This window comes from Mustela erminea, chromosome 10, assembly GCF_009829155.1.
Source record: "Mustela erminea isolate mMusErm1 chromosome 10, mMusErm1.Pri, whole genome shotgun sequence".
NCBI lineage: Eukaryota > Metazoa > Chordata > Mammalia > Carnivora > Mustelidae > Mustela > Mustela erminea.
In genome coordinates, this window is record NC_045623.1 from 78,921,200 (window position 1) to 78,947,362 (window position 26,163).

At 40.8% G+C, this 26,163-nt stretch overlaps 1 protein-coding gene across 2 annotated transcripts in view; it reads right to left on the reverse strand.

Annotated features, from left to right (window-relative positions):
• ZMPSTE24 (zinc metallopeptidase STE24) overlaps nucleotides 1-25,908 on the reverse strand; it is a 42,425-nt gene extending 16,517 nt beyond the window's left edge. The window contains exons 1-7 of one of the 2 annotated variants that reach the window (XM_032301910.1): nucleotides 25,538-25,908; nucleotides 23,186-23,332; nucleotides 14,911-14,997; nucleotides 12,131-12,247; nucleotides 11,222-11,374; nucleotides 9,794-9,935; nucleotides 3,881-4,065 (exon numbers count right to left, since the gene is read on the reverse strand). In XM_032301910.1, the coding sequence (XP_032157801.1) occupies nucleotides 3,881-4,065; nucleotides 9,794-9,935; nucleotides 11,222-11,374; nucleotides 12,131-12,247; nucleotides 14,911-14,997; nucleotides 23,186-23,332; nucleotides 25,538-25,660 (954 nt within the window). In that variant the 5' untranslated portion in view covers nucleotides 25,661-25,908. The remainder of the gene's footprint in view (nucleotides 1-3,880; nucleotides 4,066-9,793; nucleotides 9,936-11,221; nucleotides 11,375-12,130; nucleotides 12,248-14,910; nucleotides 14,998-23,185; nucleotides 23,333-25,537) is intronic. The other variant, XM_032301909.1, reaches the window with a different exon arrangement.
• Nucleotides 25,909-26,163: the final 255 nt, after the last annotated feature.

The window sequence follows — 26,163 nt, forward strand, 5'->3', positions numbered from 1 at the left end:
GTTGGTTGAGCAGCTGCCTTCGGCTCAGGTCATGATCCCAGTGTCCTGGAATCAAGTCCCACATGGGGCCCCTTGCTCAGTGGGGAACCTGCTTCTCCCTCTGCCTCTGCCTGCTGGTCTGCCTGCCTGTGCTCTCTCTGACAAATAAATAAATAAATAAAATCTTAAAAAAAAAAAGAAAAAAGGAAAAAAAAGAAATGCTTCCTTTTCTCTCCCTCATCCAGATTGAAAACCATCTTTGCAGCTTCCCACCCCACTGCGCTGTACACAGTAGGCGTTCAGTAGCAGGCGACTAAACCACTGTTTCCTAAACTTCTGCTACATCTGTGTGCTCTCTGTGTGATTATTTACTCAATAGCTTTCTTTAAACCAATTCACTTTTTTAAAACTTAGCCTTGTCCTAAATGGCCATATTCATGAAATCACTGTATGCTAGTTCTATTTCTGTCCTAATGTACCTTAATAAATATACAGCTTTTCAAATTTAAAATACTGCTATGCTACCTAAAACAGAGCTATGGCACATGCACTGGAAAGCACTACAGTTAATGAGTGTTGAGTCCAATTTGTTGTTGTTGTTTTTATGAAATTTTTTATTTTAATTCCAGTATAGTTAGCATACAGTGTTATGTTAGTTTGTGTACAATGTAGTGATTCAACACTTCCATACAACACCGAATACTCACCACAAGTGTGTCCCTAAATCCCCATCACCTATTTCACCCATCCCCCTGCCCACCTCCCCTCTGGCAACCATGAGTTTGTTCTCTATCGTTAAGAGTTGGCTTCTTGCTTTACCTTTTTTTTCTCCTTGCTTGTTTGTTTTGTTTGTTAAATGCCACATATGAGCAAAATCATATGCTATTTGTCTTTCTCCGTGTTGAGTCAGTCTTTGACTTCCTTCATTCCCCATAACAGCAATCATCAGGTACTTTAAATCCATCTTTTACCATGAGTCCTGCACTTATTCTGATTCTCACTCTAGTGCAGACCCTCATTATCTTGATTACCTTAATGCAATAGGCCCCTAGAAGTCACCCTGCCTCCAGTCTGCTCATCCTGTATGCTGCCACTAAACTGTAATCTTCCTAAAGCAAGCTTTGGCTCCTACCCAAATCAATCTAACCCTTCCAGGCCACTGGAAATCGCTTGATGTCTTCAGGAAGAATTTTACAAACTGATCCTAGGCTACCTTTCTATCTCCATCTATAAAAATCCACATAATTATTAGTCTTAGGAGAGCTACCATGTTGTTTTGTTTTGTTTTAAATCTCTATAGTTTTATTCATTCCATACCTTCAACCCGAAAAGCCCCATTCCCAGTCAAAATTCTACTTAGGCCAGTATCTTCTCTTTTAAGAAAACTGTTAGAATTCTCAGTAATTTCTTAACTTCTAAAGGCCACACTATTACAGTCACTTTTACCACACCCTGCTTTCATTTATGGGCTATTTGTATTCATGGCTAGTCTCCCCTACTACAGGTTCTTCAGGGCAGGATATGTCTAATGTATCTTTGTTATGTAACCTATATCTAGATGCTAAAAATTTGTAGTTAATCAATGAAATTAAGCAGGCTTTTCAAGTCAGCAAAATAACTCAAACTCCACTCAAAACACTTCTAAAGACTATCTAATCTTTTGTAGGATTTAAGCCAAAGAATAATGTTCCCCTAGATACTAAAGGTCAGTAACTTCATTACATTGTTTGGAATAGACCACTACCTAACATCATTGTTTGACTATGATGTTATCTGCCCCCATCCCCACACCCCTGAATGTAGTTACCTCTTAAGCAGCCTGACTTGCTCAACTTACATGATTCCGCCGTGCTGCCTCTGGGTTACCCTTTCTGGACTTCAGTTTTCCTACTGATAAGATGACCTTAAGAATCTCTTCCTAGCTTAAAATCCGGATGCTTATTCAGACCAAAGTGACTTTTATTCCATCATCCTAACTGGCAGGATAACCTCACTTCAAAAACAAGCAAAATCAAAGCAGTTAGCCCTCTCCCAATGCTTAATCCCTTCACAGACTCTTGCCTCCTGTACATATTTATGATAGGTTAGGCACTTTACTTGACTATTTTTTTTTAGCATCAAAATGGATGTTCAAAAGATAATAATTATTTTCTGGTAGTTAAAATGTATAAAATGGAGTACAAGGTATTTCCCCTATACTGTTTCATTTACCTCCCAACCCTAAAAGGCAGGCATCTATAGCCCAGTATTTCTCAACCAGGAATGACCTTGCCCCACAAACCCTACCCTATCCCCCACCAGGGCCATCTGGCAATGTCTGGAGATATTTTTGGTTGTAACAATTGTCGGGGGTAGGGAAGGTTGATACTGGCATGTAGTGGGGAAAGACCAGGGATACTGCTATACATTCCTATGATGCACAAGATACCCTCCCACAACAAAAATTACCTGGCCCAAAATGTCAACAGTGCCAAGGTGAGAAACCCCGTCAGTATCACCCTTTAGTTAAGAAATCCAGGGGCACCTGGGTGGCTCAGTGGGTTAAAGCCTCTGCCTTCGGCTCAGATCATGATCCCAGGGCCCTGGGATCGAGCCCCGCATGGGGCTCTCTGCTCATCAGGGAGCCTGCTTTCTCCCCTCTCTCTCTCTCTCTGACTGCCTCTATGCCTACTTGTGATCTCTCTCTGTCAAATAAATAAATAAAAATCTTTAAAAATAAAATTGTTTAAACAAAGAAATCCAGGGGCGCCTGAGTGGCTCAGTGGGTTAAGCTGCTGCTTCGGCTCAGGTCATGATCTCAGGGTCCTGGGATCGAGCCCCACATCGGGCTCTCGGCTCAGCAAAGAGCCTGCTTTCTCCTCTCTCTCTGCCTGCCTCTCTGCCTGCTTGTCATCTCTCTCTGTCAAATAAATAAACAAAATCTTTAAAAAAAAAAAAAAAAGAAAGAAATCCAGAACAGAGCTTAACCCAGAGTTACATAAACTCAAAATCATCTCTGAATGACACCAAAGCCAATAGCACATTCCCATACATATACAAATACTGGCAGCTGTCTCTGATTAAATCTGGGTTGTTTCTTATCACTATCCCTTCTCCCCCATTTAGTCTTGATACTTGAGATCTTGCTTATCAGCCTCAGCTCACCTCATCCAGGAAAGAAATCAGAAAAAGTTTCTGAGACTTAAGTCAGATTTAAGAAATGTCTTCTCAAAAAAAAAAAAAAAAAAAAAGTCTTCTCTTGTGCTCCCACTGCATCCGGGATACACAGCTTCATTGTTACAATTATCATATTGTACTGGGCTTCTTCTCTTTAGACCATAAGCTCCTTGAGAGTGAAGTTTCCCTCTTATTCTTACACTTCCAGTGCCAGGCAAAGTGTCTCAGCACAAAATGTGTTTCATATATATTTGTCAAACAAACAAAAGAAAACTGACCACACACTGTACAGTGTACCCAAGGACACACAGCTACTAAATGACAGAACCAGGATTCAAATCCAAGTCTCTCCAGTGCCGAAGCCTATCCTTAGCGTGTCTCAATGAGCTAAAAATCAGATGTTTATCTTCTCTTTATCCTGCTTGGGAGAATTCTCTGAACATAAATATATAAGGAATATATATGATGTCCCTGTTTTAAAGATAGCTTATAGTCATAAGAATTTTCCTATCTTCTGCTTCCAAAGTTTCATGTGTATGTTCTGCAAAAGCTTGCAAGGTAGTTAGCATATAATAATAGTGATAATCTCTCCCAAATACCAGAATTATAAAGGGGCCATAGGATTCTTATCTGACAGTCTCCTTGAATTTACCGCTCACTACATAGAAACTGGTGTTATTTTGAGTTGTCATAGGAACTGTTTAGAAAAACGAAGCCAGGGTCTCTTAGGAAAAGAAGAACTCACTTTAACTTTAGCTTTTATTTCTTCACTGTCCCCTTCTCCATCTTTGCGGGGTTCCATGCCAGACTCCTCCAGGATGTCTTTGCTTAGTACAGAATACTCTTCTAGTAGAGTGTCAAACAAAACTATTCGCTTGTTCTTGAAGAAGCCATAAAAATAAGCATTGCTGTGGGAAGAGCGTTTAGATCCTAAGGAAAAGACAGTTCAAAGCATGGAAAATAATTAAAAAGTTTGGGGTTCTTTGGAGAGACTCCTAGAAATTGCATTACCGGAAAGGACATTAACATTTTCAAACTGTTTAATACCTGAAGAAAACTGTTATGAACATAAATCACCACCTGCAGTGGAGAGCGTCTGCTTCCCTAAAGTTTTGCAAACAAATACTTGTGCTCGTCGCAGCTTTATAGCAATAAGTAAATAAGTCTAAATATCCAATAGTAGTGGAATGATTAAATTATGGTAGAGCTATGAAATGGAATTTTAACCAGCCAGAAATAAAGCAATACTTCTGAAGTATCTTAACAAGACAGGAAAAAGCTCACCAATATACTGTGGAGGATATAAAACATATATATACGTAGTTTTATTATTGTCATGGAAAAAAAGTATATGTAAATAGAAAAGCATAAGGCCTATAAAGACATATTTCAAAATAGTGAAGTGTTTACCACTGGCTTCTAGAACTATGGATTTTGTTCCCTCCTTTATACTTTTCAAGGCTTTTAAAAATAAGTATACTTACTTCTATTAGAAAAAGTTAAAGCTATTTTTAAAAAGACTGGGGAAAAAAACATACCTAACAGTATATGGCTAACAAGAGCTGAACTGTGGTTAATTTTTTAATTTGCTTCTTTATATTTTTCTTTATTTTCTAAATGTTCTACACTGTGCAGGGACCTGTGTGGTTAAGAGCAGACTTTGGGTTCAAATCTTGGCTCTGCCATGTAGTAGTTGTGTAAATGTAAGAAACTTCCTTAACTTCCTTGATCTTTTTTTACCAGTTTATGACATGAGGCTAATCTCTACCTGACTGAACTGTATTAAAGATTACATGATAAATTCTAAGCGAATCAATCCATATACTGCCTGATCCACAAACTATTACTATTACTTATACACATTTTTTAAAAGAAATGATAAAACATTTGTTTTTCTTGAGAACTTGAGATATCTCACAGAAAATACATATTCTATATCTACTCATACTTCTAATATAAATTATGGTTAGCAGTAGGTTTAAGATACATATTCTACATATATAGCAGTATGCTTGAAGTATGTTTAGAATTTAGGAAGGCTTTAATAAGTAGTAGTTTATTTATTTTATTACTATCTCATTTTTTGGTTTCATTGCCTAGAAGAGCCAAACATGTGGTCCAATTCTGACAGTGGTATAGGACCTCAGTATCTGGAGTATCAGGTGTCAGTCAGAGGTCTTACAGTTCTCTCTTATTTCTCCCTTCTCCGATTCTAATTTTTAAGTACAAGTATTTCTTAAAAGCTGCCTTAAGTTATTTATGGAAACAGGCAAACTGTATACTTATAAACAAAATAAAGTTAATGTCTTAATATCTCCCACTGGTCCAAATTTCTCAAAGTGTAGCCCAAGGAATACTTATACAAGAATCATCTAGAGGCACTTGTTAAAAGTAGATACTAAAACACCTGGGAATGGAGCCCAAGATTCTGTCTTTGAACAAACTTACAGTCACTAAAGCTTATAGGAGTCCCTGCCCTATACCATAAGCATTTTGTATCACTGTGCTGGCATATAATATATATTCAATGAGCGTTTACAGAACGGGTTGATGAGGTCACTTGAAGTAATATACTTAAGAACTCTGAAAACCAATGTAAGGCATTGCCATCTGTGTCTTTCTGTTTAATGATGTCTTACCTTCACCTCTCAGCAGCACTTGACACAGCTCCCGCCTCGAAAGACTTTCTTCTCCTATCTCGAAAGAAATACCACTTTCTCCTGGACTTCCAACCTCCGTGGTCTCTCCTCCTCAGCCACCATTACTGGCTCTTCCTTTCCTGCTGACTCCAACCTGAAGCCCCTTCTCTTCTCTAAATGCCCCCAACCATGGCATTAAACAGCATCTGTGTCAGATGCTTTCCTATCAATATTCTGGCCCTAACCTCTCCCTAGAACTCCAGGTTCATATATCCAGCTGCCTATCTGCCTTCCCTACATCTCCACAGGGATGTCTGTAATGCAGATTTGTTGTTTATATTCCTGTGTGTGTATGCCTGTGTGTGTGCTTTTCCCCTGCCTAGTGTCGAATTCTCCTTTCAGTGTTCAGAGACTTTCTCACCATGTAAGTGTTGTGGGAGACTCCTGGCAACTGGCCCACGCCCTGGCTCAGTCAATCAGATACATGCACCCACTGGGGACTCTGAAGATTGAGCTAATTACGCAAAGAAGCAGGGCAGTGAGAAATTAATGCCATGGGTGCTAGTGGTAGGATGTTAAGAGAGCAAACTGCCAATTTCGACAGCAGGAGGCAACAGCAGGGTTGTCAGCAGACTGGTTCTACAGTGAGATTCTGAGCTCCTCCTCTCCCTGGGAATAGCCCACTTTCCAAGCTTATAAACTTAACCTTCCTGATGATTTTGTGAGCTATCAAAGATTGTCTCGATAAGAAATCTTCCTGCTTCACATGGGGGCTTAAGTGGGTAGGAGAAGAATAAATGAAACAAGATGGGATTGGGAGGGAGACAAACCATAAGTGACTCTTAATCTCACAAAACAAACTGAGGGTTGCTGGGGGGAGGGGGGTTGGGAGAAGCGGGGGGTTATGGACATTGGGGAGGGTATGTGCTTTGGTGAGTGCTGTGAAGTGTGTAAACCTGGCGATTCACAGATCTGTACCCCTGGGGATAAAAATATATGTTTATAAAAAATAAAAAATTTAAAAAAAAAAAAAAAAGAAAGAAATCTTCCTGCTTCGATCAGCCATAGTTGGCTCACTGCTTACTCGGAGTTAACCACTGCTTGAGGAACTCTAATACAGTGTTCAACAGATACCTCAACATGTAACAGAACTTAATCCCCCCACCCCCATACCTGCTCTTCACTCACTTTTCCCATCTCTGTAAACCACCATTTATCCACCTGCTCAGGTCAAAAATCTAGGTCATTACCCTTAATGCCTCTGTTTCCCCAATTCCTTCACAGGTAATCTGTGAGTAAATTTCTTCAACTCTCCCTCTGAACCAGATCCCCAGTGCATCTACTTCTCTGCATAAGTTACTACTGTAATATCCTAATCTAAGCCGCCTGATCTCTGCCCTGACCATGGCCACAGCCTCCGAACAGCTCGTTGGCTGCCACTCTAGCCTCCCACTACAATCTCTTCTCCAGAGAGCAACCCACAGTATTTAAAAACTACAAACCAGACCATGTCACTAAAACCTTCAATGGCTCCCTCCCCCCGCCCCCAATTTACAATAAGACCCAAGCTCTTCTCCTGATTCACCAAGGCCTATGTGGTCTGACTCCTGCCTGTGTCTCACACTTCGTGTCCTCACACCCTCCTGCTGTGCTATAGCCACACTCGGCTTTCTTTTGTTTCCTGCCGACACAAAGCTCTAGAAGGTCTTCCCACTGATCTCAGCATGGATGGCTTCTTCCTTTAGGCGTCAGCTCAAATTCATTTGTTCAGAGAGCTCTTGCCTGATGACCCAATCTAAAGTATCTCTCTACTCAGTCATCCTTGATCACATCACACTAGTTTCATTCCCTGCACAACACTTGCTATCTGATAATTTTTTAGAATATAATGTTGGTTTTTCACGACAATATCCCTATCAACTTACAGATCCATAATGTATGTTGTTATTATTAGTAATAACAATCATTCAAAATATTTCTAAGCATTATTACTATTATTTTAAAAATTACATTACAGACCAGTAAACTCATGTTTAGCAAAGGTAAGCTACCAAATTCACAACAGGTAACTTGTGATAAAACCAGGATAAAAGCCTATTGACCCCACAGCCTCACCTCTGAAATGCTACCTTCCAACTACTCAATTTTTTTTTTTTTTTTTGAAGAAAAAACGAGCTCTGGCCAGTTTTACTAAAGAAAAAGCCTTGTATGACTCACTTTTCACCAGTCTGTCCTGGCATGCTTCTAATGATATGAGAATCACTTAGAGCAATGACAGGCAGGGTGCATACTCCACGGTACTTCCCATTTTCTAAGCCCAATTCAGTAGTACTACTGCCACTGTAGTGATGGACACCAGTTCTGACCAATATGGCATAATATTCTATGTGAGGTTTCCTCAAGGCTGGCGGTTTCACTTTGCCATGTCTGATCATTATCAGAGTCTGCTTGCACCCCAGCACATACTTTCCACTCTTCATATTGATTTGGAGCACAAAGATCAACTCCAGTGGCTTTTTTGTCTTCCTGCCTTAAGTGTGGGCTGGCCCCGAAAGATGGTCAGGGAGCGATGAATAAAAGGCTAAATCCTGATATTCCATAAAGTACCAGCTCATGTTATAATTCCCCATAAAGCCTTCCCTATTTCATCTAAAACCACATGGCACTGACAGTATATATTACACATCTTATCAATTACCTCTATGGTGATATCATTAGCTGTCGTTTCATATTATCTGATTATCCCTTAAGTGATAAGCAACTTGGGTTGCCCCATCAGTAAAAGTCCCTAAAAGACAGTCCTACTGTACTGATTGATATACTTCTAGTTTACTATTAACTAAAAGCAGGGCCTAAAAAATAGTAGGAATTGTCATTCTACCATTTCTGCCAGATATGTCCCAACTGTGCCATTAGCTGGGCTGTTACCTCAGAACCACTAGATGTCTGAGACTTCTATACTCTTCTAGTCACTGTTAATTCATTCTTTCCCATTGTGGCCATCTCTATTCTCCCCAATCCCATGATTACTTCTCAGTTTCTACTCCTTCATCCAATACAGCTGTTTCTCTGGTGATATTTTGTTGTTGTTTTTTAGTTTAGAGAGGGGATGGACAAACTATTGTTTGCAGGCCAAATCTACTCTGCCACTTATTTTTATAAATGAAGTTTTATTAGAACACAACCATGCTCATTTGTTTATGTATTATCTGTGACTGCTTCTGTACTCTAAAGGAAGGGTTGAACAGTTGTGACAGAGACAGACCATGTGGCCCACAAAGTCTAAAGTATTTATAGACTAGACCTTTACAGAAAATGTTTGCCAAAGCACGGGTTAGGGGACGCAAAACTGAAACCTGGAGGGTGAAGGGATTCATTAAAGATTCCACAGGTGCTAAGTGGCAGAGGCAGAACCAGTCTCACGCATTTACGTGGATTTTAATTTATGGATTCTGAAAGTCATGGTATCATACAACAGTTTTACTCTACATCTTTTTGGGCTTGAGACTTTAGTAGTCTTATGTAAGCTAACATATAGCTTAACTCTCAAAAGCAATTATCATAAAAGCAGAAAATAACTGATCTGAAGTCCAATGGTACTACATTTTTGGTAATGTGCAAGTGAAATCAGACGCCTCCAGAACACTGAAAGCTTTGCTGGATGAGACGAAGCCAGTAACACTGGTTTTCTTTATGAGCCCCCAAACTAGTGCTAAATGGAACTTGACTATGCAAAAGTCCAGCTCAATTACCTGAGGGAGCCAGGCAGGTAACGTTAAGTTCATAAATCAGTCCAATATACAAGATATAAGAAGGAGTGAGGAAGGCCTTAGCCAAACAACACTGTAAAGCCAACCAAACACAGCTGTAGGCAACAGCAGGATTGGTATTAGGCTACCAATTTCTATCCCTGAAGTATGCCACCAATTCCTAGAAATCTGGCTTTTTAAAGCCCAAATATAAAACCCTAACAAATCAAATCACTTGAATAAAACTTCCTTACCCCCGGGTAGCCTTACCTTCAACAACATACACCTTAGTCAAAGGGAAGTCAATACTCTTTGCCATTACTTCAATTTCTTGTTTAAGCTTTCCCTCAGGCAGAGGTGTGAATTTGTCAAATAAAGGGGCAATATAATCAGCATAAATTGTGACAAGCACCTGAAAAATAAATGTCAGAACAACCTATGAATATGTTCTTAAAGAAAAACTGCTATTTATATAGATTATATTAAAACAACTGTGTGATCCAGCCTTGAGAACATGGATCTTTTCTTATTTGCTCTGGTATTCCCAGCCCCAAATAATACCAGATAGCAAGTGCTCAAAATCTGTTTGTTAAATCAAATCAAAATGAGTAGTCTCTATGTGGTAATAGCTCAAAAGTCAAATGATCCATTCAAAACTATCTGGGGAATTTCTGACCCTTCATAATCCCATCATAACTTAGAATTCTGCCTTTGAGAGTAATCATGAGAGACCTGCAGTCTTTGCTAGAAAATAATTACTAGAGCTTGACTGTGTGCTGTTATTTGGTTGGTCTGCTAAAATTAATTACCTGCAGTGCACAACCATCCATTGTGTTTGAAGCAGCACTTCCTTAAGCATTTCTAGAGCATTTCCCCTGTTCTCTTTCCTCTTACTTCATTTGCCATACACAGATGTGTATAAATCCAACTAGCACCTGTTTTCAGAGCTCAATCCCACCAGTGGAAAGTGAAGCAGTGAGTATCACGGCAATTCAGACTAAAGTAAACCCCATCATCAGGAGCTGAAGAGCTAACAGATGCTATTTTCTGGAGGCTGTGAACAGACCGTTTTCATTGTGTCGTAGTGTGTGTTGTGAAGTGGTTTACAATATGGTAGAGAGAAGAGGCAAAGATGTGAGGAAGGGAAGATGGGGAGTGAGGGGACAAGGGAGAGAGGGAAGGAGAGAAAAGAGAGAAAGGAAGGGAGAAGGGAACAGAGAAGAAGGGGTAAAGAAGGGAGAAAGGAGGAGAGGAAAGGCAGGGGCAAGAGGGCAGAAAAAAATCAGGTAAGTTTATAGTATCTTTTTCTCATCCCTCTTAAATCTAGTCTCTTCAGAATATCCACAATGTTTAGGCATGGGAGCTCAGTGAAGAGTCATTACACGATCAAACTCAGTCATCCATTCTAGTGACAACTCACAAATGTACAGCCCAAAACTGCCTGACCACTGGACCATTAACAATAACTAATAACCAGCTTCTAGGATCTGAGTCAGCATAAGAAGAAGAAAATCTACGGTCAGAGTCAGCTCTCCTAGTTCTATACCCAAAAGCAGAAACCAAGAGGGAAATTTATATGACCACTTATTTATATTTCATTTGCTTCCTAAGAACTGTTCACATGCTAATGAAGATTAAATCAGCATTATCTCACCAAGGAAATTTTATAAAAGAAAACAAAACAAAGATTTTACTCACCAGAGAAACAACTAATGTGAATAGCCAGGCATATATAAAAAAATAGTCGCCCCCAATTTTAATAATGTAAAGTAGAAGTGAAGACACAGGCAATAAAATGCACTGAGTCACAACAAATTTCTTGACTGCATCTTTCATGAAGAATCCCAAAGTCTGAAAAAAGAAAAGATCACAAGAAACTGAGAAAAGAAAACCTGAAAAATAAAGTATATGCAAAGGATACATTATTAAAGCAATTTTAAAAGTTAAAAGGTAGTGAGTCTATATAATAGGACACTAGGGGTAGCCTAAGACCATAAGTAAATGTCTGTCAGAGTTGGGTTTTGGAGGGGAGAAGGAGAGGGGAATGGGTGAGCCTGGTGTTGGGTATCAAGGAGGGCACGTATTGCATGGAGCACTGGGTGTGGTGAATAAACAGTGATCTTGGAATGCTTAAAAAAATAATAAAATTAAGATGTTAAAAAAAGAAAAGCAAGTGTCTGGCATTTTATAGTTCAAGATACACCATTTCAACATTAGCAGAAAAACACTAGACTGTAGTACTAGAAGAGCTTAGGGCAAGACTTCAAGCTATCATCTTTACCATATTTGCAGTTCCTTTTCCCTCAGTTAATTCTTGCTCCAAAATAGCAAATTATGGGGGCACCTGGGTTGCTCTGGATTTCAGCTCAGGTTATAATCTCAGGGTCATGGGATGGAGTCCCAAGTCGGAATCTGCACCCAATGATGGGTCTGCTTGGGATTCTCTCTCCCTCCCTCTTCCTCTGCCCCTCCCCCCTGCTCTCTCAAATAAATAAATAAATCCTTAAAAAATAAAATAGCAAATTATGTTTAATTATTACTAGGAGAGGGAAAAATGCACAAAAAGTCTTTATGTTTAAAAGAGAACATATGTGTTCTCTAGTTTACCTGCTGATTGAAACCATGTTTTTCTTCTATCACAAAGGTATTATAAAGACTCCATGGCAAACCAGTCAATGCACTGAAAAGTGTAGCCAACAGGAGAAACACCAAGGACTGAGTGATCTAAACACAGGAAGAAATAAACGGCAGTTTTTATAGTGTAATACTAATTCATTCTTCAAATGAATAATTAGTGAACAAATGAAAAATACATCTCAAGCCATGTGCTTGATTCTATGGGTAATACAAGGTCTGACAACATCATCTCTACTCTCCAAGTTGACTTGCGAGAGAAGGAAGCAATAAAACAATGTCTCTTTTATTATACAGGCACTATGTGAAAGTTACCTAAAGCTACAGAAACAAAGAACTAAAAAATGAGAGACAATCACATACACTGGTGAATTCAAGCAAGGCTTACTAGGCTAAGAAGACCCAGGATGCCACTGTGAAGAAAGAAGTAAATTAATGGGACAGGAGAGACAAGGAAAGGAGAAATGTGTTCCAATTTGCAAAATAAGCACTCTATAAGAGGAAGAGGACACGATGACAGGCTTTGGGAAAAGGCCTGGATAAGGCAGAAAAATTTATCCCAGAGCATCAAAAAAAAGCTGGACTGGGGCAGGTGGGGTGGGGTGTCCTAAAGTTTTCACAAGAAGCCAAAGACCAATAGAGAAAATTACCGTCAAGAACTACTTCAAGTGCCTTCACGATAGATCCTCAGGAAATCAAAAGCCAAGAACTGCCTCATTTCTCTTTCCAAACTTTTCCTAGGATAGTAGAGGAAATGGGATACTTAGTATGAAGGGAGCTGGGGGAGGGAGAAAGAGGGATGAGATAAATAGAATCCTTGCTCTCTCCCTCTCACCAGATGGTGTAAAATGGAATTCTTTTAAGGTAAATGTGAGTGTACTACACACCACCAAAACACATTTGATTTGGTAACAAAGATGCAGCCAATGTAAGTTTCTAATCAGAGGAAGAAGGGAGAGGGGATGAGAAAGGAAGATTTGTCTGGCTGTAACATGCAGGGTGGTTCATTTCAGCACTGCTCCCAAACAGGTAATGGGGGAAAAAATTCAAAAAGAGATTCTAGGACCTTCCTCAAAACTACTGAATCAGAATTCCATCCCCCAAAAATGCAATCATTATGACTTTATGAATACTTGTTTTCTCACATAACATTTCATAAAAATTCTCCATATCAATATATAGTTATTTCTTCCTTATTAACAGCTCTAGAGTATTCCATTGCATAAGTGGACACCTAGGCTACTTCCATGACAGCAGTCATTCTAATACTACAGTGACCACTTTATACATGTGTCTGTGCACTCATTCTTCATGAATTAAAAAAAGTTAAATATCTGGTATCAAACTTTTTGAAGACACTGGTGACACAGCAGTAAAGAAAATATATAGGGTCTCTGTCCCCTTAGAGCTTAAAATTCTTAATAAAAAATAAATAAACAAGGCTTTTACGTATAAATAAAAAATAAGGTAACTGCAGAGAGCGTTGAGTACTTTTATATAGAAAATAACGTGATGTGTGTCACTGAAGAGTGACAGCAGAATTGTTACTCTAGATGGAGTGGTCAGGGAGGGTCTCTCTGAGAAAGAGACATTTAAGAAGAGAAATGCATAAGGAGTCAGTCATGATGTTTACATGAAACCACCTTAAATAATTTCTGAAACAATGGGGTGCCTGCCTGGCTCTATTAGTACTCTCAGGGTTGTGAGTACAAGACCCACACTGGGGGTAGAGATTACTTTAAAAAAATAAAATCTTTACAAATTTCTGAAACAGGGCAGAGAATATGTAAGTAAACCACAATGCCACATATAACAGACCAGGACAAGAGTCAATGAAGATACAGAGATATCCCAGGAAGAAGAGGACTTCAAAGGATCTGGCTGCTTTAGAAAAAGGTATATGGAAACGGGACACAGGAGGAGTTGAATTAAACCCAAGATACCTTATACATGTAGAAAAGAGCCATCGTTTAAAGTAAATAATCAGGAAAGAGGGAAGAGACTTGGCAATTTCCAAGAAAAAGTCGGGAGACAGTGTCCTATCATCCACCACGGGTGGGGAGTCTCACACTTAATGCTTTGCCCAGTAAATGGAGCTTCTGTAAGACTGGGTAGTCACCTCAACCAGCTCCATGGAGATTCTGAAGTTACACTCTCTGTCCTTGTATGAAGTTATCTCTAAGTGATTATGGTACAGAGTATCTGCTTAGCGGGTTCAACAAAATTCAGGTTTCTCCTTTCACTGCAAGGAGTTGTCCCTGAGAAATGGCTACCTAACCGGGGACCACCATTTCCCAGTTCCCTTCCATCTGAGACTAAATCACTGGTTCGCCAACAAAACGTGAATGCAAAGGATACTTCAGAGACAAGGGAGTTAAGAAGAGGATGTTCTTTCCCCACCCCCTCATTCCAGCTGCCTGCTGGATGCAGAGAACTGTGGGGCACTCAAGGGACTGCAGGGCAGTAAGATGAAGAGAGACCAGGTCCCTGGCTTCCCACATAGAAGAATGTCACCTGCTGACCAAAATATACTCACACTAAGCTATTATGTGATTGAGAAATAAACTATTGTGATAAGCCACTGGAATTCTGGAGTTTGCTACAATAAGCAGCATTATCCTAACAGAATATGTGTGGACACGGACTGTACAAACAGAGAAGCAAGCCTAAAGTCAGAGCCAAAAAATTAACTTTCACGTAAAGCTGGCCAAGCAAAAAGACTCTAAAAAAATATATGCTAATGAATCACATACCTCATATTCTGGTCCAAAGCCAGCATAGCCACAGAATCGTCCAGAAAGTCTCCAGAGATAAGGAATTCCTCCAAAAAGAAGAATAAGCTATAAAACAAGACATACTTTGGTTACATTTGAACAGAATAGAAACTATGAGATGAAAGCATTTTATAAAGAAAATAAGGAAAAAATAATTATCTCTACAGAAAAAAAAGAGATCTATCTTATTTAGGATAAACTATGCATTTAGATGAATACAAACCAACAGAGATACTAGGTTTAGACCTGTAATGATTTTTGCCTGTACATTTTATTTTATTTTTTTAAAGACTTATTTATAGGGGCATCTAGGTGGCTGAGTCATTAAAGATCTGCCTTCAGCTCAGGTCATGATCTCAGGGTTCTGGGATCAAGCTCCAAGTCCAGCTCCCTGCTCAGGGGAGAGCCTGCTTCTCCCTCTCCCTCTGCCCCGCTTGTATTCCTTCTCTCACAGTCTCTCTCTCTCTTTCTCTCTGTGTCAAATAAATAAATAAAATCTTTGGGGGAAAAAAAATATTTATTTATTTATTTGAGCAAGAGAGCATGAGTGTCTCAGAGGTGGGGTGCAGAGGAAGAGAAAGAATCTCAAGCAGACTCCCCACTGAGCATGGAGCCGGACCTCACGTCCCTGAGATCATGACCTGAGCCGAAACCAACAGTCAGACACGAAACCACCAGTCAGACACCCAACCAACTGTGCCACCCAGGTGCCCCTTGCCTGTACATTTTATATGGATAAATTATGGCATGTGAATTATATCTCTATAAAGCTGCAAGGAAAAAAAAAAAAACTTGCCGAAGACCACAACAAAGGCCTTCTGAATGAGGAAAGAGGCTTAGAGAAAAGGTAAGCAATTTTTCCAGAATGTCACACCTAATGAGTAACATAAATGGGATGTGAACCAGGCTATGTGGCTACCTAAGTGGCTTTTCCTTGAAAGGAAATAGTCCCCGTCAATCAGGACAAAGTATTCATATCGGTGTAAGTGGACAGTCAGGTCCACTTACCAAACTGAGAGACAGAATGGGGTATCTGTGCTTTCCCCAGGTAATGAAAAGGGAATCCTAAGGTAGGAATCAGGAATTCATAGGAGACCCCCTTTTTGGCACCACCCTTTGTCTTGGGCAGATAAAGTAAATAAAGACATTCACCAAATCACTATGTCATTTGGGGCGCCTGGATGGCTCAGTGGGTTAAAGCCTCTGCCTTTGGCTCAGGTCATGGTCGAGGATCCTGGGATTAAGCCCCGCATCAGGCTCTCTGCTCAGTGGGGAACCTGCTTCCTCCTCTCTCTCTCTCTGCCTCCTTCTCTGCCTACATGTGATCTCTCTCTGTCAAGTAAATGAATAAAATCTTAAAAAAAAAAAATCACGTCATTCGAATGAGTGAGCTGGTCTTAAAATCTGAAGAGAATACATGCTTATAAAATAAAACTTCCCCCAACAGATATTAAATTTATGGAACTCAAAAGGATCAATTATTTTTCCTTTCTGTGGAGCCTCAGGAACACAACGATCACACTCCTTGGTTAGAAGCACAGTTTTCTCACTGGTTCACACATGGTTCCTTGTGGTTTTTGAGGAGTTCTGGCACTTATTATATATCTCATGGGTAGGCGTCCAATGTACTTTCCATTTTTATGTATATATCCATAAATACTATGGTGGTTTATATATGCTTTTTAAGACTATATATAAATGACATCATATTGTATTTATCATTCTACAACTTACTTTTTATACTCTACAAATTTTTAGATCCAGCCATGGTGATCTGTAACTTTATTCAGTATATATACATTTTTTGTTTGTTTGTTTGACAGAGACAGAGTGAGAGAGGGAACACAAGCAGGAGGAGCAGGAGAGAGAGAAGCAGGGTTCCCGCAGGGCAGGGAGCCTGATGCGGGGCTCTATCCCACATGACCTGAGCCGAAGGCAGACATTTAACAACTAAACCACCCAGGTGCCCCCTTTATTCAGTATATTATCAGCCTGTGCTTTCTCTACAGTGTTTATACCAAATTACACTCTCATCAGCAGTACCTGATGGTTCCTGTTCCCCATAATCTCAAACATCTTTTAGATGTTTTCCTGTATGCTGGCTTGGTTTAATACCATGGGTCTTAAATATGGTATCTGAGAAGCAGCAGCAGCATCACCAGGGAATGCGTTAGAAATGCAAATTCTCAGGCTCCACCCCAGAACCACCGAATAAGAAAACAAAGTGGAGCCCAGCAGTCTCTAGGTAAAATGATGTACACCGAAGTCTGAAAATCATTGGTTTAATAAATTGCTGTCTTAAAGGCTTCCTTAACCCTATGTCCAGCTGTTTTCAGTTTTCTTCACCCAACTTAATCTTGGATATAAACCCTGTTTTCCCAAAAGACATGCTTTGGCACCACTGTATGGTATAAGCTCCACTTGTTGAACTAATTGACTTGAGACGACACTTCTTTCATCCTATTCTCAAAACTAATAAATAATGCAAAATTAAGGATTTATAAATCTCCTGGTGAAAGGTTGAAACACCTATTATTAAAAGCCCAGCTTTTAAGTATGCATCAAGGGTAGCTTTAATATGAACTGTGCGTGCATCTATGAATGCTTTTGGAAACTGCTGTTGCAAGCCTTGTTCAGTATGAGCTGGGGAATGAAATATAAAGCCCAGTGAACAGTAAACTTTCTTCCTATTGATAATCTCACTGAGCATGCTGCTGGGGCTGTCTCAGAACAGAACTAATGAACCCAACAAAAACAAGTCCAGTACCTTTTAAATACACGATTTCACTAGTCTTAAAAAGCAGGCATGGCATACAGTCATCTCTACTTTCTAGAAGAGACAACTGAAACTCAGGGAGGTTAAAGTCACTGCTATGTACTGAGCACTGTACTAACTGCTTCATTTACATTGTCTCACTCATCTAGTCCTTGCCACAAATCATGTGAGACATAGTTTAAGATGGATCAACTTTTCATCTTTTTTTTTTTAAGATTTTATTTGACAGAGAAAGAGCACAAGCAGGGGAACAGCAGAGGGACAGGGGGAAGCAGGCTCCCCACTGAACAAGGAGCCCAATGTTGGGTTCAATCCCAGGACCCTGGGATCATGAATAGAGCCAAAAGCAGATGCTTAACAGACTGAGCCACCCAGGTGCCCCTCACCTTCTCATGTTAAAGAGGGAAAAAATGAATTTCAAAAAGTCTAAGGTGCACACTCAAAAATGTGCAGAAATTGGAGAAGCAACAATCTGAACTTTTCTACACTGCCCTCCTTGACTGCCCAGCCATTCCACTTCCTGACGGGTCTTCACCGACATCTGTGGGGTATTAGGAAAAGTCTATCTCAGAAAGGCTGGCCATCCTCTCTGTGGGTGCTCTGTCACATTTGTGTGAACAGCGGCACCTGTAATTGGTCACAGAAGACCTCTGCTTATATTCTCTCAGGTAGAAAAAAGGAGGCAAAAAAAAGTCTAAATTAATCTTTGTACTTGTTCTTTGTGATAAAAACCTATTAATTTTAATCAATACAAAACAGGAATTAATGAACCTCCTTTCAAACAGAACAGGATTTCAAAGTAACACAAAATGCTTCCTGTCAAATGACAAATATAGCTATGAATTCCCCAAGAATAAATGCAGCACATTTAGGATGTAGTCCCTGGAGTTTTAATAGTTTCTCCAGGGTGCCTGAGTGGCTCAGTTGGTTAAGCACCCAACTCTTGGTTTCAGCTCAGCTCATGATCTCAGAGTTGTGGGCTCAGCAGGGAGTCAGCTTGAGGATTCTCTCCCTCTCTCTCTGCCCCTCCCACAGCTCTCTCTCTAAAATAAATAAATTTTAAAAGAAGAATGGTTTCTTCAATGTAATTTTAAAGACTCAGAAGAGGGGCGCCTGGGTGGCTCAGTGGGTTAAAGCCTCTGCCTTCGGCTCAGGTCATGATCCCAGGGTCCTGGGCTCAAGCCCCACATCGGGCTCTCTGCTCAGGGAGGAGCCTGCTCCCCTCTCTCTCTCTCTACCTGCCTCTCTGCCTACCTGTGATCCCTGTGTATCAAATTGGAAGAAAGAAAAAAAAGACTCAGAAGAGCAAAGTTTGAAAACCAGTTCTCCCACTTATTAATGTCACTTGGCCAGTAAATGGACCAGTCATTTAATTTCTGAGTCTCTGCTTTCTCGTCCATAAAAAGGGACTAACAATGCCTATACTTTCTACCTCCAAGCACTCTTGTAATATCAAACAAAATGATAAATACAAAAACAATATATGAAGTGAAAATCACTACTACCCATATGATGGTGATGATGGTGACAATTACTGTCCCCAGCTTTAGCCCAGTACTAAACCAGTACTGCTTCTGGTTTGAGCCACAGAACACTATGAAGCTCTCATTCTATTTGTGTTCTCCCTGCTTCTGTCCTCTCTTAGAACAAACTAAGCCATCCCCATGCTCACCAACCAAGCCATTGCCCATCTTTCCTGGAACTGTTTACTAGTGACAACCAAGGAGACTGACAAAATATTCTGTCTTTTTTTCTTATAATGAACCTGTGATGCGTAAGACAAAGAATTTCACAGAATCAAACATTAGTGAGGAAAGAGGATGATGTCTAAATTCACCACCTCTACTTCCATGTCTCTCTAAAGGCTGATTATCTACTTGGATAATCTTGAATTTATCTGAAGCCTATCTTGAAGAAATGCTTCAGATAAATTAAACGAAGCCAAATATAATCCACAATAAAGCTACCTTTCCTGGCTTGGTTGGAAAACATCAGGTTTCAATACCACTATTTTAATGTCTCAGTAACTAAACCAGGCTTGTACTAGTAAAAATATAATTAAAAAATCAATATTGGGGGAAAAAAATCAACACTGAAAAGATTAATTACTAGTAATTTCTATGTATGCCAAAAACCAAAGCAATTTTTTTAGATCATTTACTAATTTTCCTAAAATACCAAGATTCAACTCTACTTCTTAACTCTTTGCAACTTTTCATCACCCTGTGGAAATGGGAAAGTCTTCTAATATTTGGTCCTAACCATACTAGTTCATAACTGTCAGAAAATTTTGTAACTAGCTAGATAATATTTTCATCACTTAACAAAGCCATGAACAGCTGGTTTCTTCTCTTTAACTGACAAAACAGTCGTGATAGCCAATCTCATCTATTTTCAATAGGAGTCTTTCTCTTAGTGCTACTGGGAGATCTAAGAAAAGTTCTGGAGGAAAAGTGATGATAATCATGATCCTGATGATAAAAATAGTAATACCCAACATTTACAGACCACTTACAATAATCAGGCACTGTTCTAATCATCTTACATATATTAACTCATTTAATCCTCTCAACAACACTATGAATAAGGAATTATTACCACACAATTTTTTTTTAAGATTTTATTTATTTATTTGTCAGAGAGAGAGAGAGAACACAAGCAGGGGGGAGTGGCAGGCAGAGGGAGAGGCAGGCTTCCTGCCAAGCAAGGAACCTGACGCAGGGATCTTGGAATCATGACCTAAGCTGGAGGCAGACCACCCAGGGGCCCCACTACCACACAAATTTAACAGATGAGAAAACTGAGGCACAGAAGTGGTGACTTGCTTGAGGTCCCATAGCTAGTGCGGAAGAACTGAGATTCAAACTCAAGGCACCTGAATTCAGAGTCTGCTCTTAACCTCTGCACCATGCGCTTTCAATTATTCTTAGAGATGGAAAACCAAGAACTGGCTTTTGGGAATGGAAAAAAATCTTACTCATTTTATTCATAAAGCACAAATACACATACATATAGCTCAGAAACAGATACACAATATATCTGTGGTATCAAAATTTCATGGAGGGATGATTAAGAAAAAAATATCCTAGGGTACCTGGCTGGCTCAGCTGGTAGAGAGCATCCAACCCTCAATCTCAGGGTCGTGAGTTTGTTAAGTCCGATGTTGGGCATGGAGCCTACTTAAGGAAAAAAAAAAGTCTAAAAATATACAGGGCCAGGGGCCAGAGTTGATCATGAAAAAAAAAACCGAGAACACTGCTCTACACTACAGAGCTTTTCTTCTTTTAGCATGGGGGTAAGACCGGGTCTGTTTTACTAAGTAAAAATGAACGGTCACTTCTTTCACTCAATAAATATGGATTATATGCTTATTTTCTGCCAGGCACTAAGTACCAAAAGATTAAAAAACCTTAAAGCATCCTTTCTTTAAGGAACTCCCAGCCTGTCAACTGAACAGGAAAATTCAATACAATGTGGTAAGTACTCTGATAGGAATAATGATAGGATGCTATCTTATTCAGTCCTGAGGGACAGGGGAAGTTTCAAACTGTTTCTTAGAAGAGATACATCTCAGCTGGAACCTAATGGGAAGAGTGAGGATTAATCAGCTTCTAGTGAGAGTGGACTTAAAGATGCTGGAAAATACCAGCATGTGAAAAGAGTTAAAGTCACAGGAAACCAAGCTGGGTTTGAGATGGACAAAATAAAAAGATGAAGTTGAAGTAAGCAATGGCCAGGTCAAAAAGGACCTCAAAAATCCATACGAAGAAATATGGGCTTCACCCTGAAGGAAACAGTGATAGGTTTAATATAAGAGAATAAGATGATCAGAAAACTGTGCTTCAGAATTCCTTTGGCTGCAATGTGGAGGACAGTTAAGAGTTAAGATAGAGGCAGGAAGACGGGGCGCCTCTGCCTTTGGCTCAGGTCATGATCCCAGAGTCCTGGGATCAAGCCCCATATCGGGCTCTCTGCTCACCAGGGAGCCTGCTTCCTCCTCTCTCTCTCTGCCTGCCTCTCTGCCTACTTGTAATCTCTCTCTGTCAAATAAATAAATAAAATCTTAAAAAAAAAAAAAAAAAGAGGCAGGAAGGGTTGCCCTTCTCAACGGGGAGTTGGATTCTCCCTCTCCCTCTGCCCCCCCTTGAGCTTATGCACATTCTCTCTCTCAAATAAATAAAAGTCTTTAAAAAAAAATTGCTAAAAAAAAAAAAAAAGATAGAGGCAAGAAGGGGATGTCTGGATGGCTCAGTCAGTTAAGTGTCTGCATTTGGGGATGCCTGGGTGGCTCAGTTGGTTGGACGACTGCCTTCGGCTCAGGTCATGATCCTAGAGTCCCGGGATCGAGTCCCGCATCGGGCTCCCAGCTCCATGGGGAGTCTGCTTCTCTCTCTGACCTTCTCCTCGTTCATGCTCTCTCTCACTGTCTCTCTCTCAAGTAAATAAATAAAATCTTTAAAAAAAAAAAAAAAGTGTCTGCATTTGGCTCAGGTCCCGATCCTGGGGTCCTGGGATGGAGCCCTGGGTCAGACTCCCTGCTCAGCGGGAAATCTGCCACTCCCCCTGCTTATGCTCTCTCTCTCTCTCAAATAAATGAATAAAATCTTAAAAAACAAAACAAGACAAAAACGAAAAGAAAGAAACTATTCTGAGGGGCATCTGACAGGCTCAGCTGGTAATCAAGTGACACTTGATCTTGGGGTAGTGAGTTTGAGCGCCATGATGGGTAAAGAGCTTACTTAAACAAATATTTTTTAAAAAAGAAAGACAGAAACAGGAGGAAGGGCTGCTACTTTAAGGAAAAAAAAAAAAAAAAAAAAAAAAAAAAAAGAGGGTGAGCCAGTTCAGCACCTGCCTTTGGCTTGGGTTATGATCCCAGGGTCCTGAGATCAAGCCCCACACTGGGCTCCTTGCTCAGCAGGGAGCCTGCTTCTCCCTCTCCCTCTCAAATAAATAAACTGAATCTCAGAAAGAAAAAAAAAAAAAAAGGCAGCAGGAAGACAAGGAGGGACTGCTATAAGAATAACTTAATAAGGGATGCCTGGGTGGCTTAGCTTTTTGAGAATCTACCTTCTGCTCAGGTCATGATCCTGGAGCACCAGGATTGAGTCCCACATCGGGCTCCCAGCTCAGCAGGGAGCTTGCCTCTCCCTCAGCTGCTCCCCCTGCTTGTGCTCTCTGTCAAATAAATAAATAAAATCTTAAAAAAAAGAAAAAGGATAACTTAACAATATCATGTCATTTTTCATGCCTGACCTATGACAGTTATCACACACCACAGTTTTCAGCTCCCTTACAATTACATTTCAGCGTCTTTTGCTCTACACCCATTACTATTGATAACGAAGATTAAGAAAGCATTCTGGGATTTATAGGTACAGTACCCTCTTTTGTGTCACAAAAATACAAGATGAAAACAAACATTACAAAGTATTAAACAATACGATAGATTATCTCTCCAAGAAGTAAATTACTCACAGTGCCTTCAATCTCTGAATAGAGTCCTGACCAGAAGCTGAAAGTACTTTTATCCAGCTGATACAGTCGGGATTTCTCAAAGGTTTCTGAATCCATGATCTGCCCTAACTCCGGTGGTACATGAGTTGTTGTTTTATATATCCGTCTCTGAAATATTTTGAAGAAAACACTCAGACAGGCAAATCAACTCATTTTTTATTATAGCAGTCATTTATGATCAAATACTGAGTGGTTTATAGCATTTATTGTCACTGAAGCCTACTGAATTTGCTTTATATACACAAAAATATTTCATTTAATCAAGTGCATTGACCACTAAAACAACTGATTCAGGAAAGTAAAAGCAGAATGAGAAATTGAGGCTAGCTCGCTAGGTAAAATTAAAATCAGGGTTGTCATTACACTTCAGTATGCATATGTGAACCAGAACGGTACAGGGCAAAGGGTTCCACTCACTCCAAGCAAAACATACCTCCTATATAATTTAGAAAACAAATTCATAGAAAGGAGAAGGAAGCAAATATGCCAGCCATAAGTATTAACAGATATTGTAACTAGTTATTAAACATGGTCCTAGAAACCAAATTAAGGGAAATTTGAGGAATGACAAATAGAAACAGACCAGGTCTTCAAGAAAGACAAACTTTATAATTACACTAAATTCTAGACAGCAATTTCAGCCCATGGGACATAATACAGGGCACAGAAACTAAGCAATATAATGGATAGCATCTCCCGCAATGGTTTCATGACACATGGCTTCTCTATATATTATTGGGCACTTTACCAAACCCTCAATAAAAGGCATTACATTAAAGCATAAGAAAGTAAAGGAGATATTAATGAAAAGTAGTTACTGTAATTGGGCTCATCATTAAAGTAAGACGAAGTTCAATAACCCATCCCCAATTCTGACAGTATATACTGTGTTTTTACTTTATGCAAAGGATCTTCTTAAGCCCTCAAGATTCTGGACTAATGAATTAGCCAATCATATCTGCGTCAGAGAATCTAGTGCTACACTCTTGGGCGAGGGGCACCTGGCTGGCTCAGCTGGTAGAGCATGTGACTTTTGATCCTGGGGTCCTGAGTTCCATCCTGGTGTTGGGCACAGAGATCAATTTTAAAAAGACAAACAAAATGACTCAAAATATTATCTAAAAATAAATAAATAAAGATTCTGGCCTAAAAGAAGAGATCAAGATACAGCTCTTGATGAAGAACTAAAAATTTCAATTTAAAGACTCACACAGAATGTAATCCGAGAAGAAATTTGCAGAGGAAAATGGCTGTAATGCTCAAAAAAAAAAAAAAAAAAAAAAGAGTGCCAGCAGTTAAAAAGAGAAAAGCTCTCATAAAATAACCATCACGGTTGACACAATTCAATGACAACACAGAAGAGGGTAGGTAAAGGACATCAGCAGTAAGAGACTGCAATAAAGCAGACAAACTTAAAATCTCATTTAGAAGTTCAGATCTCTAGGGTGCCTGGGTGGCTCAGTGGGTTAAGCCGCTGCCTTCGGCTCAGGTCATGATCTCAGGGTCCTGGGATCGAGTCCCACATCGGGCTCTCTGCTCAGCAGGGAGCCTGCTTCCCTCTCTCTCTGCCTGCCTCTCTGTCTACTTGTGATCTCTCTTTGTCAAATAAATAAAATCTTTAAAAAAAAAGAAGTTCAGATCTCTAATCCAGCGAGCAGTTCATTATGATTATCTCCAGAAATTTATTAAGTAATATTCACTTCCATTATTAGAACTGCTTTACAGTTCTAATCGCTTAAACCATGATAAAGACGTTTTAAGTAAAACAAGAAAACACTGCTCTTTGGGCAAAACAACATACTGTATCCTTTTTTTTTTTTTTTTTTAAGAAAAAAAGTTCCGGAAAGGCTGTGAAGTCTTTATAAATTTTCAGAAAATGGTTTCCTAGCCCCGTGGTTGAGCATGGTTACACGAATGTAATGGGGAAGTTGTGATTCTAAAAATTTTGCCTCTTCCTTTTGAAGGCACATGGGTCGCTGCCAAAGTTAAAGGAGGTTAAGTCCGGGCCCGAGGGCCCTAAGAAAGCTGTGGGCCAGGCACAGCCCAAGTCTGACCAGCCGTCAGCCCTGCCTTCGCTTTCATCGGGCCCTGGGAGGCCTGGGTCCCAGGATCACGTTGCGGAAAACCTCCCAGGGCACAAGAGACCCTCAAGGCCAAGCCTGCCCTCGGGGCCAAGTCAGGAGGCCTCGCAGGGACCCACGGGGTCGAAGCGGGTGCTGGGGCCGCAGCAATCCCCCAAGGACCCGGGGTCGAGATCGACGCTGGCCCGGGCTGCCCAGGTGTCGGGGTCGGGTGGGCCCTGTCTAGGCTCACCTGCCGCTGTGCTAGGAAGCTTTCCCAAAGATACACTGTCCAGGAGAAGAGCAGCACGGCCCCGAAGATACGCTTCTCAGCCGGCATCTCCCACATCGCGTCCAGCGACGCCCACATCCCCATGGCCACCCGGTTCCGCCGGCTCCTTCAGCGTGCACCAGTGCCACACCGTCACCAGTCCCCTCAGAGCGTCCCCGCAGTGCCACAGCGATATCCGTCCCTTCCGAGCGCCCCTACACCGACACCCGCCTCCATCCCACCCCCTCCGCGCACCCCGCAGTGTTACACCAACACTCTTCCCCGTGGCGGCGCCCCCAGGGCCTCCTACTTTCTGCCGGAAAAGGACAATCGCGCCTTCCCCACTTCCGGCCCGAGGCCGGCCGGAGTCCCTGTGGAGAGTTCCGGCCTCAGCCAGTCCCGGCTCGGCGGCGTGCTGCGATCGCGCTGGGCTGCGTTACACCAGCTTTCTTCCCCTGCCCTCCCTCGCCCTCCCGGTGCCGGCCGAGGGGGGTTCCGGCCTTCCTCCTGGGGCCGGCAGGGCGGTGGAGCTCTCGCTTTCTCACGCGCGGGCTGGCGCATCCGGCGGGGGCTCGCCCTGGCCTAGCCGCCAAGGCGAGCCGCTGGTA